Here is a 22,476-nt window from a genome sequence, read left to right as displayed (position 1 = left end):
GCACAGATGAATCGAAAGTAAAGGATCTCATTGTGAATGGGGAAGGGTGGAATAAAAGAATGATCGAGTGCATGTTTTCCCAGAAAATTTGCAAAGAGATTCTCAGCACCCCTGTTAGTGTAATGAACAAAGAGGGCCACTTGTATTGGCCATTGAAGGAGGATGGAAATTATTCAATAAGAACATGATATTATGCTGCAAAAAGAGTTGGGCAGAACATGAAATATAAAAATTCATCAACGAGTGAAGATAAAAGGCAGATATGGAAGGAGGTATGGAGAATGGAAGTCCCACAGAAGATCAGAATGTTCTTATGGAAAGCATGTCATGATATACTACCAGTAGGTTCTAACTTACATAAAAGAAAGATGGCACCTGATCCAGTTTGTCAAATATGCCTAAAAAATTTAGAGACAGTAGAACATGCATTACTGCTATGCGATTGGGCTAGGGCAACATGGTTCGGAGCGGAATGTCAATGGACTCCAACAGTTAAGACAGTCAGTTCAATTGGAAACTGGATAGTGGAATGCATAAGAAAGGTGAGAGCAGGAGGTGGAGAGGACCAGGAGAAGAGAATTAGCAAGTTAGGATTTCTCATGTGGGAGATACGGAAAACAAGGAACAGTAAGTTGTTTCAATAAGAGGAAGTAAACCCTAGTTAGACAATTAGCAGGGCAAAAGCACTAGAGGCAACATACTGGAAACTAGCAGAAAAATAGCAGTCACAGAAAACAGAAGCCAATAGGAGCAAAACTAACCTGGTGAAATAGAGACTCCCCCTAAGAGCTGGTTGAAAGCAAATGTTGATGCAACCTTCAGAAAGGATACTGGAACAGGTGCGATAGCTGCGGTTATCAGAGACAGTAAAGGAAGGATTATTTTAGGTTTCTCAGGAAAGATTCAAGCTAAATCAAGTACTATGGCAGAAGCCCATGCAATAAGGCAAGCATTAATTATAGTGAACAATCTAAAAATGGGCAGAACTCTAATAGAATCTGACAACTTAAAGCTCGTTCAAGCAATCAAATCCAAGACAACATTGGCAGAGGCAATGGCCATAATCCAAGATATTCAAATTTTAATGAAGAGTGTACCTGAAAAGGGAATGACCTGGACTCCCAGAAATGGAAATTGTCTAGCCCATGTAGTGGCAAAAGCAGCAGAAGCAGAAACATTACGAGCGAGTTGGAGCACTAAACCACCTACAGACATACAGAACATTATCAGAAGTGAATTTCAAATGTGAAGCAAGAACTATAAAGAATTATAGTAAATATCAAATTAGGCAAAAAGAAGATGCTCGAACCAAGTAAGGAGACAGGAAAGTCTGGATACAATCCAAATCGTTAATGATCTGAGACAGAGGATCTGCATGCAACCCAAGGCGACAGTGGTACACGGATGGTGCTGCGGGATTAAGAAGCCGAGCAGGGCCAGGGCGGTCTCAGCGGTGGGGAACTATGGAGGCACCAGAATTCAACTGCTGGGCGAAACCTCGACAAGAACAGGCTCTGGCGGCGTTGCTCTACAACCCAAGGCAACGGTGGTACTCGGATGGTGCTGCGGGATCAAGAAGCAGAGCAGGGCCAAGGCGGTCTCAGCAGTGGCGAACTATGGAGGAAGCGGAATCCAACTGCCGGGCGAAACCCCGACAAGAACAGGCTCTGGCGGCGTTGCTCCGGTTGCGTCCCTATCAGGCAGGGGTTCATTTATTGCTCTGATTTGGTGGGTCGGACTCCAGCGGCAGGGGGTGGACGGCGATGAAAGCCTTTGACGATGATGTCCTGGCTGCTGCCACGGATGCAAGACGGTGTGTAGGCGGCTCAGACGCGAACACTCTTCGGGGATATCACTCCGGCAGCGTCGCCAAAGCGCAGGGGTCCCATCAACGATCTGTTTGCTGAAGAGAGGAAGCTGCTGCGTAGCCTGGCAAATTCAACATCTCTCCCGCGGTAAGGGTGGAAAAACACGGAGAGTTTGCAGGTCGGGTTGAGGCATGATCCCTGTTCTGGACTTGGGGTGGTCTGTTGGCCCAGGTCCCTGTCCAAAAACAAAATCTTGACCAAATAATAAAAAAAAAATCATATTTTGAATATTTTTTATTTTGTATTCTTTCTACAAATTTATATTTTAAATAAATTAATCTTCAAAAAAATAATAATAAATTTTTTTTAAAATAACAAAAATGGATAAGCTAGTTTAAATTAAGATCTTTTATCATAATTATAAAGGCTAAATTAAAGGTAATATTGTCCATATTTATTATTTTAGATGATTTTATTGATATTTTTTTAAAAAAACTAATCTGTTCGAAGTATAAATTTTCAGGAATTTATTTGTTACTTTATTCAAAACAAAACAAAAAAAATCATCAAACCAAAACCCTTAAAACCAAGACCAAAAGAGATATTTTTTTTATAGTATTCTTCAATTTCTGTGATTTGACAAGTCAAATATTAATTCATTGCAAATTTAAATTTTATTTAAGGGTTTGTTATTGATTAATTAATTAATGTATATACAAGGCATGATTCAAACTTTTGATATTTATTTAAGCAAATTAGTGAGCTAACCACTAAATCTACTCAAATTAGTTACATAATTTTTCTTTAGAACAATGCAAAACTCTTTAGAGCATCTCCAATGCTTAATTTTAGTTTCATTTCATTTTGAATCCTACAAAGTGTCATATAAATATTTGTGAGATCATATATAATAAAAATTGATTTGATATTCAATATAAAATTTGTCACTCCAATGCTTGGTTTTATTTTAATTTATTAACAATATTATAATATTTATTTAATAAATTTAATGGATATACAAGTGAATGTATTATGTTAGTCTTTCTTTAAAATGATATAGTATCTCGTTAATGATACAAGTATCATTTTAAAGATTATATCTAAAAATCAAAAGTAATACTCAAAATGTTAGTTTGGATGGATTTTTTTGAGTTAAAAAATATTCTTTTAAAAAAATAAAATACTTTTATTCAATTTAAAATCTATTTAAATACGTTTTAAAAAAAATATCTTTATTAAAAAAAGTAAATTATTTTTTTTTAAATCTAACAATACCCTACTTTAAAAAAATAAATAAAAACAAAAGACATTTTTAATATGTAAAAATTCTTTTTAAAAAGTTTATCTAAATATAAAATAATTTTTATCTGTTAAACAATATTTTTTAAAAATAAAAAATTAAATATTTTTTTAAAAATCAATCCAAACTAATTCAAAAAAATACTTTATTAAAATTGCTCTTATTTTACTTGTATATTATATTTGCCTCCGCTGCGTAAATTTTCTAGACGTAGGGTTTAAGTTTAATCATAAAAAAGTGTGACAAGCGAAAAAAATTTTGGAGCGATATAGAAGAATCTTGGTTGGTATCTGAATTTGAAGCATGAAGCTTGAAGACAATAATTACAAAACAGAACTTGACATAACTAAAAGAAGTTGGCTGACTCTAGTGATTGAGACATCATATATGACCTCAAAGCAATTTTAAGCGAACACTTTTTTTATTCTAAGTTTGTTAATCTATTTTTGACGTTTAAACCTAAATTAGCCGGACACATAAAAAATTACTCATATTTTATTAGAGTAAGGTTTTATTTGAAGAAAACAATTATGATGTGGTTAATTAACTTGGGAATGTTAAATCTTAAATTTCAGTTTAGTCTTTTTTAAAATTTTATTTTAGTTTTATTTTATTATATAAATATTTTTGGTCCCCTTTAATATTTCATCTAACTCTACTCCTGAGATATAATTTAAACTTTTAATATTTACTTAATTAAGCAAATGAGTAAAATGAATATTCCACAAATTTAACTTATTAAATATACACATTAACTAAACACGTATAGTAAATAGTAATTTACTATGAAAAAGTTTTGGGGCAGCAATTTTATTGAATTTTGGCCAGCATGTAACCAGCAGAGAAATGTGAGCCATTGAATGAAATCTCACACCAATTTCACACCATTAAATCATCATCTATTATATCTATTATATATCTCTAATTTTAAGGCCAAAATGTGCCACATATCATTCCCTCATTGCAATTGAAATCAAATATTTCTCTTCAAAATTAAAAAACTATCCCCTTTAATTTTATAACTATCAATATAAATTTTTTTATGCTAATATTTAATTATATTTTTATATATATAGAAAAAATATTATTTTTAAATAGCAAGCATAAAAATTAATTATTTCTATTTGTACAACAAACTTAATATCTAATCAAATATAAAAATATACACATTAAATTCTTTTAAATTTTAGATAACGAATGTTAAAATTAAGTAAAAAATTAAATTCTTTCATTTGAAAATAATAACTAAAACACTTATTATTTAATTTTGTTTAAGACTTTGGTCTTCTTAGTCGACAGGGACTTTTGCCTCTTACGACCATTTTATAAAAGTAGTTTAATGTTATAAATTTTTTGTATCATAATTTATAATACCAGGATCGACGTAATTTTAAAAAATTTATATTCCCGTAATAGTATTACAGGTAAAAATACTAGTTGATGGCTATTTGATGGCTACCAATCACAAAAATTACTGGCCCTAACATTGCTCAATTACTATTTAGACGTCAATGAGGAATTGATGAAACGAAGTTAGAAAAAAAGAGGATGGGTTTGATTTGGTACCCTCATTGCACCAACCAACGTGGTGTCATTATCATTTGCTATTTTGCTTCCTTTTATTTTCATTCTTTCAAACCTATGCTTGCTTGGACAATAAATTCTTCTTATGAAGCATCAATGATCTGCAATCTCATAAATTTAGAATTTTGATTTGTTGCACGAATTAGCAAGCAGGGCCATCTTGAGTTAGACTAAAAGATTATGATAAAAATGGAGTGATTTTAAAATACAGAAATCGAAAAGAACTTGAGCGAGCATTATAAATCAGAGGACTTTGAAATTCTCTCAACCCCAACAATGCAATTAAGAGTATAAACTTAACAGAAAAATTCAGTTAGAAGAGAAAATCAAAACGGAAAAAAAAAAAAAAGAGTGAAGGATACATAATGGAGTCAAGGCGAGCAATTAAAGATTAAAAAAGAGAGTTAAAGTAAAAGTATGTTTGTTTAGACTTTAGATACATTGCATTACGCCCTTTAATGATTTCTACCGAAAAAGGAAAACCGTATCGTATCCTTGGTTGTGTTGGTCACCACCTTCAAAGGTGCAAAAGAACTTGCTAAAAAACTATGCACGTTTATGAAATTGACAAAAGTAAAATCATGGTGATGTAATTATTATTCGTGTAACATCACAACGGGAAGCAAGGCAGTCTTTAGCTACCCCGGTTACCGAAACTAGATAAAAAAGGGAGAGCTACTAGCGAACCTGCAATTATGATTATTATAGTATTACATTTATATAGCACAATAACTTTCTCGGTTCTTCCTAGAAATATCTTCAATCTTTGCTAGGAAGATTTATAAAAAATTTTTTCGATTCTAGGTGGTTGCATTTCTCTTCTCCAATTCTTCTTATTTATATTCTTGTTTTGCTTTGTCACAAAAAATGAATCACGGTCTACTATTACTACTACTACTGCTACTGCTACTACTACTTATACTACTTATAATAATAATAATAATAATAATAATTATAATAATAATAATAATAATTCCATTCAGGCAGCTATTGTCTATTGTAAAAGTTTATTTGGCCAAACATCTGATTTTTCATTCTGATGTTTTATTTTGGAGTGAATTGTGTAAAATTTTAATTTATTCAGAATAATTTAAATTAAAAGAAAAAAGAGTTTTTTTTTGGGACAATAATTCTTTGTTAAACTAAAAGATGATGATAAAAATTGAGTGATTTTAGAATACAGAAATTGGAAAGAACTTGAGCGAACATTGTAAATCAGAGGACTTTGAAATTCCCTCAACCCCAAACAATGCAATTAAGAGTATAAACTTGACAGAAAAATTCAGTTAGAAGAGAGAATCAAAACAAAACAAAAAAAAGAGAGTGAAGGATACAGAATAGAGTCAAGGCATGCAATTAAAGCTTAAAAAAGAGAGTTAAAGTGAAAGTAATGTTTGTTTAGACTTTTGATACATTGCATTACGCCCTTTAATGATTCCTACCGAAAAAGAAAAACCGTGTCGTATTCTTGGTTGTGTTGGTCACCACCTTTAAAGGTGCAAAAGAACTTGCTAAAAAATTACGCACGTTTATGAAATTGACAAAAGTAAAATCATGGTGATGTAGTTGTTATTTGTGTAACATCACAACGGAAAGCAAGGCAGCCTTTAGCTACCCTGGTTACCGAAACTAGAGAACAAGGGAGAGCTACTAGCAAACCTGCAATTATGATAATTATAGTATTACATTTACATAGCACAATAACTTTCTCGGTTCTTCCTAGAAATATCTTCAATCTTTGCTAGGAAGATTTATAGAAACTTTTTCGATTCTAGGTGGTTGCATTTCTCTTCTCCAATTCTTCTTATTTATATTCTTGTTTTGCTTTGTCATAAAAAATGAACCACTGTCTACTATTACTACTACTGCTACTGCTACTAATAATAATAATAATAATAATAATAATAATAATAATAATAATAATAATAATAATAATAATAATAATTCCATTCAGGCAGCTATTGTCTATTGTAAAAGTTTATTTGGCCAAACATCTGATTTTTCATTCTGATGTTTTATTTTGGAGTGAATTGTGTAAAATTTTAATTTATTCAGAATAATTTAAATTAAAAGAAAAAAAAAGAGTTTTTTTTGGGACAATAATTCTTTGTTAGACTAAAAGATTATGATAAAAATTGAGTGATTTTAGAATACAGAAATTGGAAAGAACTTGAGCGAGCATTGTAAATCAGAGGACTTTGAAATCTCCTCAACCCCAAACAATGCAATTAAGAGTATAAACTTGAAAGAAAAATTCAGTTAGAAGAAAGAATCAAAACGGAAAAAAAAAGGAGAGTGAAGGATACAGAATGGAGTCAAGGCGTGCAATTAAAGCTTAAAAAAGAGAGTTAAAGTGAAAGTAATGTTTGTTTAGACTTTAGATACATTGCATTACGCCCTTTAATAATTCCTACCGAAAAAGGAAAACCGTGTCGTATCCTTGGTTGTTTTGGTCACCACCTTCAAAGGTGCCAAAGAACTTGCTAAAAAACTACGCACGTTTATGAAATTGACAAAAGTAAAATAATGGTGATGTAATTATTATTCGTGTAACATCACAACGGGAACCAAGACAGCCTTTAGCTACCCCGGTTACCGAAACTAGAGAACAAGGGAGAGCTACTAGCAAATCTGTAATTATGATAATTATAGTATTACATATAGGACCGTCAAAATGGGCTAAACCCATCGGGTCGGCCCGTTTACCCATTTAAATGGGCAGGCTTTGCCTCTAAAATTAAGCCCGTTTAAATTTCGGACTAAACAGGTTGAGCCCGATTAACCCGAAAAAAATGACGGGTTAAACGGGCTAGCCCGTGGGCTAAACGGGTAGCCTGTTTAATTTTTTTTTACATTTTTTAAAAAAAAGTAGCACTTTCAGCTAATATTTCTCTCGATCCGACCCGAAAATCCGACCCATCAGCTAAAAAAATATTATTTTTTAATGGTTTTTGACCTAAAAGTGGTATTTTTTGTCAAAAATATTTTTCAAAAAATAAAATAAAATGATAAACGGACTGGTCCGTTTAATCCATCGGACTGACCATAAATGGTCCGGGCTAGAAAATTCTAGCCCGCGAATAAAGCGGACTTAAACGGGCCAGCCCGTTTAACCCACGGGCTTAACGGACCGGGCCTAAATGAGCCGGGCTAGCCCGTTTGACAGCCCTAATTACATAGCACAATAACTTTCTCGGTTCTTCCTAGAAATATCTTCAATCTTTGCTAGGAAGATTTATAGAAACTTTTTTCGATTCTAAGTGGTTACATTTCTCTTCTTCAATTCTTCTTATTTATATTCTTGTTTTGCTTTGCCACAAAAAATGAACCACTGTCTACTATTACTACTGCTACTACTGCTACTGCTACTACTAATGCTACTGCTATTGCTACTTATAATAATAATAATAATAATAATAATAATTCCATTCAGGCAGCTATTGCCTATTGTAAAAGTTTATTTGGCCACTGATCTGATTTTTCATTCTGATATTTTATTTTGGAGTGAATTGTGTAAAATTTTAATTTATTCAGAATAATTTAAATTAAACGAAAAAAAAGAGTTTTTTTTTTTTGTGACAATAATTCTTTGTTAGACTAAAAGATTATGATAAAAATTGAGTGATTTTAGAATACAGAAATTGGAAAGAACTTGAGTGAGCATTGTAAATCAGAGGACTTTGAAATCCCCTCAACCCCAAACAATGCAATTAAGAGTATAAACTTGAAAGAAAAATTCAGTTAGAAGAGAGAATCAAAACGAAAAAAAAAAGGAGAGTGAAGGATACAGAATGGAGTCAAGGCGTGCAATTAAAGCTTTAAAAAGAGAGTTAAAGTGAAAGTAATGTTTGTTTAGACTTTAGATACATTGCATTACGCCCTTTAATGATTCCTACCGAAAAAAGGAAAACCGTGTCGTATCCTTGGTTGTGTTGGTCACCACCTTCAAAGGTGCAAAAGAACTTGCTAAAAAACTACGCACGTTTATGAAATTGACAAAAGTAAAATCATGGTGATGTAATTATTATTCGTGTAACATTACAACGGGAACCAAGGCAGCCTTTAGCTACCCCAGTTACCGAAATTAGAGAACAAGAGAGAGCTACTAGCAAACCTGCAATTATGATAGTTATAGTATTACATATAGGACCGTCAAAATGGGCTAAACCCATCGGACCAGCCCGTTTACCCGTTTAAATGGGCAGGCTTTGCCTCTAAAATTAAGCCCGTTTAAAATTCGGACTAAACAGGTTGAGCCCGATTAACCCGAAAAAAATGACGGGTTAAACGGGCTAGCCCGTGGGCTAAACGGGTAACCCGTTTAATTTTTTTTAAAAAAGTAGCACTTTTAGCAAATATTTCTCCCGATCCGACCCGAAAATCCGACCCATCAGCTAAAAAATATTATTTTTAATGGTTTTTGACCTAAAAGTGGTATTTTTTGTCAAAAATATTTTTCAAAAAATAAAATAAAATGATAAACGGGCTGGTCCGTTTAACCCATCGGACTGACCATAAATGGTCCGGGCTAGAAAATTCTAGCCCGCGAATAAAGTGGGCTTAAACGGGTCAGCCCCTTTTAACCCACGGGCTTAACGGGCCGGGCCTAAATGGGCCGGACTAGCCCGTTTGATAGCCCTAATTACATAGCACAATAACTTTCTCGGTTCTTCCTAGAAATATCTTCAATCTTTGCTAGGAAGATTTATAGAAACTTTTTTCGATTCTAAGTGGTTACATTTCTCTTCTTCAATTCTTCTTATTTATATTCTTGTTTTGCTTTGTCACAAAAAATGAACCACTGTCTACTATTACTACTGCTACTACTGCTACTGCTACTACTATTGCTACTGCTATTGCTACTTATAATAATAATAATAATAATAATAATAATTCCATTCAGGCAGCTATTGCCTATTGTAAAAGTTTATTTGGCCAAACATCTGATTTTTCATTCTGATATTTTATTTTGGAGTGAATTGTGTAAAATTTTAATTTATTCAGAATAATTTAAATTAAACGAAAAAAAAGAGTTTTTTTTTTTTGTGACAATAATTCTTTGTTAGACTAAAAGATTATGATAAAAATTGAGTGATTTTAGAATACAGAAATTTTTGAATGAGATGCGTTAATTTTAATTTTTGAATGAAATTTTTTTGTTATATTACGGAGTTAGAGAAAAAAATGATTAAAAATTGTGTAGGAGGCTTATGGTTGATTTTAAAATTTTGCATGATTTGGTTAATTCAAAAATCAAATATGGTTTTTAGTTAACCAAAAATTTAGGCATGCTCTCAAAATGTTGGTAAGACCGATAAACTGGTTAATATATCATAAAATTGGTGGAACCCACTTTTATGTCAAGTATGCCTAAATGTGAGTTGTCAAACTTGTGCTTATACAAGAATTTCTCAATGGAAACACATCCTATTCAAATATGACTTTGAGTAAATTAACTATGGGACGTGTTCAGTGAGGTGTTGACATCCAACCACTTAATTCTCTGTCTCTTTAGACATAACTTCTTCTACATGCACATTAGTTTTTCACTTAATTCTATGTCTCTTTAGACATAACTTCTTCTACATACACATCAGTTTTTTGTTTCTGTTTATCAAATTTCTCTTCTCTTTCATGGGGAATACTACGTCACAAGAGCTCCAACGAACAAAAACGACAAAATCAAAATTGAAGAAGAAGACAAAAACTACGAAATCAACAATGAAGAAGAAGAAGAAACAGAATCATCAGAAATGGGCAACAAGGAAAGACAAGAAGAACTGCATGCAACAGAAAAAAAATTTACCAAAAACAAGATGTACATGCTGGTTCTGAGTTACTTTCTTCTTGTTGTGGGTTCGGTTTCTTCAACCATACTTTCAAAATATTATTTCACTCACAAAGGTGCAAGCGAATGGCTTTAAACCTGGCTTCAGTGTTCGGATTTTCCCCTTTTACTTATCCCCATTTTTCTTCCATATTTTATACTTAAATCCACCATCCGAAAACCTTTTACTGATTTCAATAGAAAGATTCTAACTTTATTGATCTTTCTTGGAATCATACTCGAAATCAATAATGTTATTTTTTCATATGCCGCTTCATATCTTCTAGTTTCAACCTCATCACTTCTTCTTTCTTCCCAACTTGGTTTCAATCTTGTTCTCTCTGTCATCATGGGGAAGCAAAAGATAACATTTGGAATCTCACCACCGTGATTCTCATCACGTTGAGCTACATCCTTTTCGAATCGAATTCCAGTAGAGAAAGACCAAAAAGTCTAACGGAAAGAGAGTACTTCATCGGATTCATTTGCACCATTAGCAAAGGTTTGTTGTATGCTTTGTACCTTGCCGTTATGGAGAAGATCAACAAGAAGGTTGATTGCTACGAGATGGTGATAGAGATGCAGCTGGACATGGAGGTGACGCGACAACGCTGGCCACCGTGGTAATGGTGTTCCTAGACGGATTATGGGATTTGAAGAAAGAAGTCAAATTGGTGTTTGACAAAGGAGAAAGGATTTACTGGGTTTTGACCGGGGAAACCACCGGGTCCTTTTCTTGCTAATGTTTCCAATTTTGAATTGTTAGATTTACACAATTCTAGCTTGCGGGAGGGTGTTACCTAAATTATTTTTTTTATCAATAATAGACTTATGAGTGTAATTATTTTTTAGTGAGAGTACATAAAGAGTACATAGTATAAAAGGTGTAATAACTCAACAAATATTTTTACACAATTCTAGCTTGCGGGAGGGTGTTAACTAAATTATTTTTTTATCAATAATAGACTTATCAGTGTAATTATTTTTTAGTGAGAGTATATAAAGAGTACATCGTATAAAAGGTGTAATAACTCAACAAATATTTTTACACAATTCTAGCTTGCGGGGGGTGTTACCTAAATTACTTCTCTGTCTCTTTAGACATAACATCTTCTACATACACATCAGTTATTTGTTTCTGTTTATCAAATCTCTCTTCTCTTTCATGGAGAATATTACGTCACAAGAGCCAGTGGTTCCAACGAACAAAAATGACGAAATCAACATTGAAGAAGAAGACAAAAACTACGAAATCAACATTGAAGAAGAAGAAAAAGCAGAATCATCGAAAATGGGCAACAAAGAAAGACAAGAAGAACTGCATGCAACAGATAAAAAAATTACCAGAAACAAGAGGTATATGCTGGTTCTGAGTTACTTTCTTCTTGTTGTAGGTTTGGTCTCTTCAACCATACTTTCAAAATATTATTTCACCCACAAAGGTGCAAGCGAATGGCTTTCAATCTGGCTTCAGTGTTCGGGTTTTTCCTTTTTACTTATCCCCATTTTTCTTCCATATTCTATACTCAAATCCACCATCCAAAAACCTTTTACTGATTTCAATAGAAAGATTCTAACTTTATTGATCTTGCTTGGAATCATACTCGAAATCAATAATGTTATTTTTTCATATGCCGCTTCATATCTTCCAGTTTCAACCTCATCACTTCTTCTTTCTTCCCAACTTGGTTTCAATCTTGTTCTCTCTGTCATCATGGGGAAGCAAAAGATAACATTTTGGAATCTCACCACCGTGATTCTCATCACGTTGTGCTACATCCTTCTCACATTGAATTCCAATAGAGAAAGACCAAAAAGTCTAACGGAGAGGGAGTACTTCATCGGATTCTTTTGCACCATTAGCGAAGGTTTGTTGTATGCTTTGTACCTTGCCGTTGTGGAGAAGATCAACAAGAAGATCGATTGCTACGAGATGGTGATGGAGATGCAGCTGGTCATGGAGGTGACGGCGACGGCGCTGACCACCGTGGAATGGTGTTCCTAGACGGATTCTGCGATTTGAAGAAAGAAGCCAAATTTGTGTTTGACAAAAGAGAAAGGATTTACTGGGTTTTTATCGGGAAAACCACCGGGCCAAGTTTGAATTGTTAGAATTACACAATTCTAGCTTGCGGGAGGGTGTTATCAGTGTAATTATTTTTTAGTGAGAGTACATAAAGATTACATAGTATAAAAAGTGTAATAACTCAACAAATATTTTTACACAATTCTTGCTTGCGGGAGGGTGTTAACTAAATTATTTTTTTATCAATAATAGATTTATCAGTGTAATTATTTTTTAGTGAGAGTACATAAAGATTACATAGTATAAAAGGTGTAATAACTCAACAAATATTTTTACACAATTCTTGCTTGCGGGAGGGTGTTAACTAAATTATTTTTTTATCAATAATAGATTTATCAGTGTAATTATTTTTTAGTGAGAGTACATAAAGATTACATAGTATAAAAGGTGTAATAACTCAACAAATATTTTTACACAATTCTTGCTTGCGGGAGGGTGTTAACTAAATTATTTTTTTATCAATAATAGATTTATCAGTGTAATTATTTTTTAGTGAGAGTACATAAAGATTACATAGTATAAAAGGTGTAATAACTCAACAAATATTTTTACACAATTCTTGCTTGCGGGAGGGTGTTAACTAAATTATTTTTTTATCAATAATAGATTTATCAGTGTAATTATTTTTTAGTGAGAGTACATAAAGATTACATAGTATAAAAGGTGTAATAACTCAACAAATATTTTTACACAATTCTTGCTTGCGGGAGGGTGTTAACTAAATTATTTTTTTATCAATAATAGATTTATCAGTGTAATTATTTTTTAGTGAGAGTACATAAAGATTACATAGTATAAAAGGTGTAATAACTCAACAAATATTTTTACACAATTCTTGCTTGCGGGAGGGTGTTAACTAAATTATTTTTTTATCAATAATAGATTTATCAGTGTAATTATTTTTTAGTGAGAGTACATAAAGATTACATAGTATAAAAGGTGTAATAACTCAACAAATATTTTTACACAATTCTTGCTTGCGGGAGGGTGTTAACTAAATTATTTTTTTATCAATAATAGATTTATCAGTGTAATTATTTTTTAGTGAGAGTACATAAAGATTACATAGTATAAAAGGTGTAATAACTCAACAAATATTTTTACACAATTCTTGCTTGCGGGAGGGTGTTAACTAAATTATTTTTTTATCAATAATAGATTTATCAGTGTAATTATTTTTTAGTGAGAGTACATAAAGATTACATAGTATAAAAGGTGTAATAACTCAACAAATATTTTTACACAATTCTTGCTTGCGGGAGGGTGTTAACTAAATTATTTTTTTATCAATAATAGATTTATCAGTGTAATTATTTTTTAGTGAGAGTACATAAAGATTACATAGTATAAAAGGTGTAATAACTCAACAAATATTTTTACACAATTCTAGCTTCTGGGAGGGTGTTATCTAAATTACTTCTCTGTCTCTTTAGACATAACTTCTTTTACATACACATCAGTTTTTTGTTTCTATTTATCAAATCCCTCTTCATTTTCTTGAAGAATACTACGTCATAAGAGCCAGTGGTTCCAACGAACAAAAACGACGAAATCAACATTGAAGAAGAAGACAAAAACTACGAAATCAACATTGAAAAAAAAGAATAAGCAGAATCATCAGAAATGGGCAACAAGGAAAGACAAGAAGAACTGCTTGCAACAGATCAAAAATTTACCAGAAACAAGAGGTACATGCTGGTTCTGAGTTACTTTCTTCTTGTTGTGGATTCGGTCTCTTCAACCATACTTTCAAAATATTATTTCACCCAGAAAGGTGCAAGCGAATGGCATTCAACCTGACTTCAGTGTTCGGGTTTTTCCCTTTTACTTATCCCCATTTTTATTCCATATTCTATACTCAAATCCACCATCCGAAAACCTTTTACTGATTTCAATAGAAAGATTCTAACTTTATTGATCTTTCTTGGAATCATACTCGAAATCAATAATGTTATTTTTTCATATGCCGCTTCATATCTTCTAGTTTCAACCTCATCACTTCTTCTTTCTTCCCAACTTGGTTTCAATCTTGTTCTCTCTGTCATCATGGGGAAGCAAAAGATAACATTTTGGAATCTCACCACCGTGATTCTCATCACGTTGTGCTACATCCTTCTCACATTGAATTCCAATAGAGAAAGACCAAAAAGTCTAACGGAGAGGGAGTACTTCATCGGATTCTTTTGCACCATTAGCGAAGGTTTGTTGTATGCTTTGTACCTTGCCGTTGTGGAGAAGATCAACAAGAAGATCGATTGCTACGAGATGGTGATGGAGATGCAGCTGCTCATGGAGGTGACGGCGACGGCGCTGGCCACCGTGGAATGGTGTTCCTAGACGGATTCTGCGATTTGAAGAAAGAAGCCAAATTTGTGTTTGACAAAAGAGAAAGGATTTACTGGGTTTTTATCGGGAAAACCACCGGGCCAAGTTTGAATTGTTAGAATTACACAATTCCAGCTTGCGGGAGGGTGTTATCAGTGTAATTATTTCTTAGTGAGAGTACATAAAGATTACATAGTATAAAAAGTGTAATAACTCAACAAATATTTTTACACAATTCTTGCTTGCGGGAGAGTGTTAACTAAATTATTTTTTTATCAATAATAGATTTATCAGTGTAATTATTTTTTAGTGAGAGTACATAAAGATTACATAGTATAAAAAGTGTAATAACTCAACAAATATTTTTACACAATTCTAGCTTGCAGAAGGGTGTACGAAATCAACATTGAAGAAGAAGACAAAAACTACGAAATCAACATTGAAGAAGAAGACAAAAACTACGAAATCAACATTGAAGAAGAAGACAAAAACTACGAAATCAACATTGAAAAAAAAGAATAAGCAGAATCATCAGAAATGGGCAACAAGGAAAGACAAGAAGAATTGCATGCAACAGATCAAAAATTTACCAGAAACAAGAGGGACATGCTGGTTCTGAGTTACTTTCTTCTTGTTGTGGATTCGGTCTCTTCAACCATACTTTCAAAATATTATTTCACCCAGAAAGGTGCAAGCGAATGGCTTTCAACCTGGCTTCAGTGTTCGGATTTTACCCTCTTACTTGTCCCTATTTTCTTCCTATATTCTATACTCTGCAACAGATCAAAAATTTACCAGAAACAAGAGGGACATGCTGGTTCTGAGTTACTTTCTTCTTGTTGTGGATTCGGTCTCTTCAACCATACTTTCAAAATATTATTTCACCCAGAAAGGTGCAAGCGAATGGCTTTCAACCTGGCTTCAGTGTTCGGATTTTACCCTCTTACTTGTCCCTATTTTCTTCCTATATTCTATACTCTGCAACAGATCAAAAATTTACCAGAAACAAGAGGGACATGCTGGTTCTGAGTTACTTTCTTCTTGTTGTGGATTCGGTCTCTTCAACCATACTTTCAAAATATTATTTCACCCAGAAAGGTGCAAGCGAATGGCTTTCAACCTGGCTTCAGTGTTCGGATTTTACCCTCTTACTTGTCCCTATTTTCTTCCTATATTCTATACTCTGCAACAGATCAAAAATTTACCAGAAACAAGAGGGACATGCTGGTTCTGAGTTACTTTCTTCTTGTTGTGGATTCGGTCTCTTCAACCATACTTTCAAAATATTATTTCACCCAGAAAGGTGCAAGCGAATGGCTTTCAACCTGGCTTCAGTGTTCGGATTTTACCCTCTTACTTGTCCCTATTTTCTTCCTATATTCTATACTCTGCAACAGATCAAAAATTTACCAGAAACAAGAGGGACATGCTGGTTCTGAGTTACTTTCTTCTTGTTGTGGATTCGGTCTCTTCAACCATACTTTCAAAATATTATTTCACCCAGAAAGGTGCAAGCGAATGGCTTTCAACCTGGCTTCAGTGTTCGGATTTTACCCTCTTACTTGTCCCTATTTTCTTCCTATATTCTATACTCTGCAACAGATCAAAAATTTACCAGAAACAAGAGGGACATGCTGGTTCTGAGTTACTTTCTTCTTGTTGTGGATTCGGTCTCTTCAACCATACTTTCAAAATATTATTTCACCCAGAAAGGTGCAAGCGAATGGCTTTCAACCTGGCTTCAGTGTTCGGATTTTACCCTCTTACTTGTCCCTATTTTCTTCCTATATTCTATACTCTGCAACAGATCAAAAATTTACCAGAAACAAGAGGGACATGCTGGTTCTGAGTTACTTTCTTCTTGTTGTGGATTCGGTCTCTTCAACCATACTTTCAAAATATTATTTCACCCAGAAAGGTGCAAGCGAATGGCTTTCAACCTGACTTCAGTGTTCGGGTTTTTCCCTTTTACTTATCCCCATTTTTAATCCATATTCTATACTCAAATCCACCATCCGAAAACCTTTTACTGATTTCAATAGAAAGATTCTAACTTTATTGATCTTCCTTAGAATCATACTCGAAATCAATAATGTTATTTTTTTATATGCCGCTTCATATCTTCCCATTTCAACCTCATCACTTCTTCTTTCTTCCCAACTTGGTTTCAATCTTGTTCGCTCTGTCATCATGGGGAAGCAAAAGATAACATTTTGGAATCTCACACCACCGTGATTCTCACCACGTTGAGCTACATCCTTCTCGCATTGAATTCCAGTAGACAAAGACCAAAAAGTCAAACAGAGAGAGTACTTCATCGGATTCATTTGCACCATTAGCGAAGGTTTGTTGTATGCTTTGTACTTTGCCGTTGTGGAGAAGATCAACAAGAAGGTTGATTGCTACGAGATGGTGATAGAGATGCAGCTGGACATGGAGGTGACGGCGACGACGCTGGCCACCGTTGTAATGGTGTTCCTAGACGGATTCTGGTATTTGAAGAAAGAAGCCAAATTGGTGTTTGACAAAGGAGAAAGGATTTATTGGGTTTTGATCGGGGAAACCACCGGGTCCTTTTCTTGCTAATGTTTCTAAGTTTGAATTGTTAGATTTACACAATTCTAGCTTGCAGGAGGGTGTTACCTAAATTATTTTTTTTATCAATAATATACTTATTAGTGTAATTATTTTTTAGTGAGAGTACATAAAAGAATACATAGTATAAAAGATGTAATAACTCAACAAATATTTTTACAAAATTCTAGCTTGCGGGAGGGTGTTAACTAAATTATTATTTTTTATCAAGAATAGACTTATCAGTGTAATTATTTTTTAGTGAGAGTACATAAAGAGTACATAGTGTTAGAGGTGTAATAACTCAACAAATATTTTTACACAATTCTAGCTTCTGGGAGGGTGTTATCTAAATTACTTCTCTGTCTCTTTAGACATAACTTCTTTTACATACACATCAGTTTTTTGTTTCTGTTTATCAAATCCCTCTTCATTTTCTTGGAGAATACTACGTCATAAGAGCCAGTGGTTCCAACGAACAAAAACGACGAAATCAACATTGAAGAAGAAGACAAAAACTACGAAATCAACATTGAAAAAAAAAAGAATAAGCAGAATCATCAGAAATGGGCAACAAGGAAAGACAAGAAGAACTGCTTGCAACAGATCAAAAATTTACCAGAAACAAGAGGTACATGCTGGTTCTGAGTTACTTTCTTCTTGTTGTGGATTCGGTCTCTTCAACCATACTTTCAAAATATTATTTCACCCAGAAAGGTGCAAGCGAATGGCTTTCAACCTGACTTCAGTGTTCGGGTTTTTCCCTTTTACTTATCCCCATTTTTATTTCATATTCTATACTCAAATCCACCATCCGAAAACCTTTTACTGATTTCAATAGAAAGATTCTAACTTTATTGATCTTTCTTGGAATCATACTCGAAATCAATAATGTTATTTTTTCATATGCCGCTTCATATCTTCTAGTTTCAACCTCATCACTTCTTCTTTCTTCCCAACTTGGTTTCAATCTTGTTCTCTCTGTCATCATGGGGAAGCAAAAGATAACATTTTGGAATCTCACCACCGTGATTCTCATCACGTTGTGCTACATCCTTCTCACATTGAATTCCAATAGAGAAAGACTAAAAAGTCTAACGGAGAGGGAGTACTTCATCGGATTCTTTTGCACCATTAGCGAAGGTTTGTTGTATGTTTTGTACCTTGCCGTTGTGGAGAAGATCAACAAGAAGGTTGATTGCTACGAGATGGTGATGGAGATGCAGCTGGTCATGAAGGTGATGGCGACGGCACTGGCCACCGTGAGAATGGTGTTCCTATACGGATTCTGGAATTTGAAAAAAGAAGCCAATTTGGTGTTTGACAAAGGAGAAAGGATTTACTGGGTTTTGATTGGGGAAACCACCGGTCCTTTTCTTGCTAATGTTTCCAAGTTTGAATTGTTAGATTTACACAATTCTAGCTTGCAGAAGGGTGTCACCTAAATTATTTTTTTTTATCAATAATAGACTTATCAGTGTAATTATTTTTTAGTGAGAGTACATAAAGAGTACATAGTATAAAAGGTGTAATAACTTAACAAATATTTTTACACAATTCTAGCTTGCGGGAGGGTGTTACCTAAATTATTTTTTATCAATAATAGACTTATCAGTGTAATTATTTTTTAAGTGAGAGTACATAAAGAGTACATCGTATAAAAGGTGTAATAACTCAACAAATATTTTTACACAATTCTAGCTTGCGGGGCGTGTTACCTAAATTGCTTCTCTGTCTCTTTAGACATAACTTCTTCTACATACACATCAGTTTTTTGTTTCTGTTTATCAAATCCCTCTTCTCTTTAATGGAGAATACTACGTCACAAGAGCAAGTGGTTCCAACGAACAAAAACGATGAAATCAACATTGAAGAAGAAGACCAAAACTACGAAATCAACATTGGAGAAGAAGAATAAGCAGAATCATCAGAATTGGGCAACAAGGAAAGACAAGAAGAACTGCATGCAACAGATCAAAAATTTACCAGAAACAAGAGGTACATGCTAGTTCTGAGTTACTTTCTTCTAATTGTGGGTTCGGTCTCTTCAACCATACTTTCAAAATATTATTTCACCCACAAAGGTGCAAGCGAATGGCTTTCAACCTGGCTTCATTTTCGGGTTTTCCCCTTTTACTTATCCCAATTTTTTTCTATATTATATACTCAAATCCGCCATTCGAAAACATTTTACTGATTTCAATAGAAAGATTCTAACTTTATTGATCTTCCTTGGAATCATACTCGAAATTAATAATGTTATTTTTTCATATGCCGCTTCATATCTTCCAGTTTCAACCTCATCACTTCTTCTTTCTTTCCAACTTGGTTTCAATCTTGTTCTCTCTGTCATCATGGGGAAGCAAAAGATAACCTTTTGGAATCTCACCACTGTGATTCTCATCACGTTGAGCTACATCCTTCTCGCATTGAATTCCAATAGAGAAAGACCAAATTCTCTTGCACCATTAGCGAAGGTTTGTTGTATGCTTTGTACCTTGCCATTGTGGAGAAGATCAACAAGAAGATTGATTGCTACGAGATGGTGATGGAGATGCAGTTAGTCATGGAGGTGACGGTGACGGCGCTGGTCACCGTGGGAATGGTGTTCCTAGACGGATTCTGGTATTTGAAGAAAGAAGCCAAATTGGTGTTTGACAAAGGAGAAAGGATTTATTGGGTTTTGATCGGGGAAATCACCGGATCCTTTTGTTGCTAATGTTTCCAAGTTTGAATTGTTAGAATTACACAATTCTAGCTTGCGGGAGGGTGTTACCTAAATTATTTTTTTATAAATAATAGACTTATCAGTGTAATTATTTTTTAGTGAGAGTACATAAAGAGTGCATAATATAAAAGGTGTAATAACTCAACAAATATTTTTACACAATTCTAGCTTGCGGGAGGGTGTTAACTAAATTATTTTTTTTATCAATAGTAGACTTATCAGTGTAATTATTTTTTAGTAAGAGTACATAAAGAGTAAATAGTATAAAAGGTGTAATAACTCAACAAATATTTTTACACAGTTCTAGCTTGCGGGAGGGTGTTACCTAAATTATTTTTTTTATCAATAATAGACTTATCAGTGTAATTATTTTTTAGTGAGAGTACATAAAGAATACATAGTATAAAAGGTGTAATAACTCAACAAATATTTTTACACAATTCTAGCTTGCGGGAGGGTTTTACCTAAATTATTTTTTTTATCAATAATAGACTTATTAGTGTAATTATTTTTTAGTGAGAGTACATAAAGAGTACATAGTATAAAACGTGTAATAACTCAAAAAATATTTTTAAAGAGGATTTTTTCATTATCTTCAACAATGAGAATAACTCATTTTTCTCCCCCTCTTAATCCCTTCTAGTTCATCAAACTATCAAGATCACAGCATGAATAGCTTAGGACATGAGATTTTCTTCCATACAAAAAACATTAAATTTAAATATCTATCTCTACAATCATTTTATCTTATTAATATTATTACATATATAAGATATAATTTAAACTTTTAATATTTACTTAATTAAACAAACGAGTAAAACTAATATTCGACCAATTTAACTTGTTAAATATACACATTAACTAAACACGTATAATAAATACTAAATAGTAATTTACTATTTGGACGTCAATGAGGAATTTACGAAACAAAGTTAGGAAGAAAAAGGGTGGGTTTGGTTTGGTACCCTCATTGCACCAACCAACGATGGTGTCATTATCATTTGTTATTTTGCTTCCTTTTATTTTCACTAGTCTAACATCTCATATTTAGGCATGCTCTCAAAATATTGGTAGGACCGATAAACTGGTTAATATATAATAAAATTGGTGGAACCCACTTTTATTTCAAGTATGCCTAAATGTGAGTTGTCAAACTTGTGCTCATATAAGAATTTTTCAATGGGTTATCCTATTCAAATATGACTTTGAGTAAATTCACTATGGGACGTGTTCAGTGAGGTGTTGACATCCAACCACTTAATTTTCTGTCTCTTTAGACATAACTTCTTCCACATACACATCAGTTTTTTGTTTCTGTTTATCAAATCCCTCTTCTCTTTCATGGAGAATACTACGTCACAAGAGCCAGTGATTCCAACGAACAAAAACGACGAAATCAACATTGAAGAAGAAGACAAAAACTACGAAATCAACATTGAAGAAGAAGAAGATGCAGAATCATCAGGGCAACAAGGAAAGACAAGAAGAACTGGATGCAACAGATCAAAAATTTACCAGAAACAAGAGGTACATGCTGGTTCTGAGTTACTTTCTTCTTGTTGTGGGTTCGGTCTCTTCAACCATACTTTTAAAATATTATTTCACCCACAAAGATGCAAGCGAATGGCTTTCAACCTGGCTTCAGTGTTCGGATTTTACCCTCTTACTTGTCCCTATTTTCTTCCTATATTCTATACTCAAATCCACCGTCCAAAAACCTTTTACTGATTTCAATAGAAAGATTCTAACTTTATTGATCTTCCTTGAAATCATACTCGAAATCAATAATGTTATTTTTTCATATGCCACTTCATATCTTCCAATTTCAACCTCATCACTTCTTCTTTCTTTCCAACTTGGTTTCAATCTTATTCTCTCTGTCATCATGGGGAAGCAAAAGATAACCTTTTAGAATCTCACCATCGTGATTCTCATCACGTTGAGCTACATCATTCTCACATTGAATTCCAGTAGAGAAAGACTGAAAAGTCTAACGAAGAGGGAGTCCTTCATCGGATTCTTTTGCACCATTAGCGGAGATTTGTTGTATGCTTTGTACCTTGCCGTTGTGGAGAACCATTGACACGTTAGAATTTCACTATCTTCAAAACCTTGCTTTATAAGAATGTTATGAGAAGATTCTTTTAAACCTATGCTTGCCTGGACAATAAATTCTTCTTACGAAGCATCAATTCACTGCAATCTCATGAATTTAGAATTTTGAATTGTAGCATCAATTCACTG

At 33.5% G+C, this 22,476-nt stretch overlaps 1 protein-coding gene, 1 long non-coding RNA gene and 2 pseudogenes across 2 annotated transcripts; 3 read left to right on the top strand and 1 right to left on the bottom strand.

Annotated features, from left to right (window-relative positions):
* On the bottom strand, positions 350-1,453 carry LOC107637940. Its single transcript, XR_001619630.2, has 3 exons — positions 1,310-1,453; positions 1,098-1,205; positions 350-848 (listed from the first exon to the last, which is right to left on the bottom strand). It is a non-coding gene; the product is annotated as an uncharacterized LOC107637940 (long non-coding RNA).
* LOC107636794 lies at positions 1,764-11,262 on the top strand (annotated as a pseudogene).
* LOC107636795 (probable purine permease 4) lies at positions 11,685-12,584 on the top strand. The gene has a single exon (XM_021122556.1). The coding sequence runs from the start codon at positions 11,685-11,687 to the stop codon at positions 12,522-12,524; it is 840 nt and encodes a 279-aa protein (XP_020978215.1). The 3' UTR covers positions 12,525-12,584.
* Positions 14,229-17,516, top strand: LOC107636796 (annotated as a pseudogene).

This window comes from Arachis ipaensis, chromosome B04 (genome assembly GCF_000816755.2).
Source record: "Arachis ipaensis cultivar K30076 chromosome B04, Araip1.1, whole genome shotgun sequence".
NCBI lineage: Eukaryota > Viridiplantae > Streptophyta > Magnoliopsida > Fabales > Fabaceae > Arachis > Arachis ipaensis.
This window is presented reverse-complemented; position numbering and strand designations above follow the sequence as displayed.

Bases quoted from the DNA above. Each gene is read 5' to 3' on its own strand.
- LOC107636795 (XM_021122556.1), top strand. From the start codon at position 11,685: ATGGAGAATATTACGTCACAAGAGCCAGTGGTTCCAACGAACAAAAAT.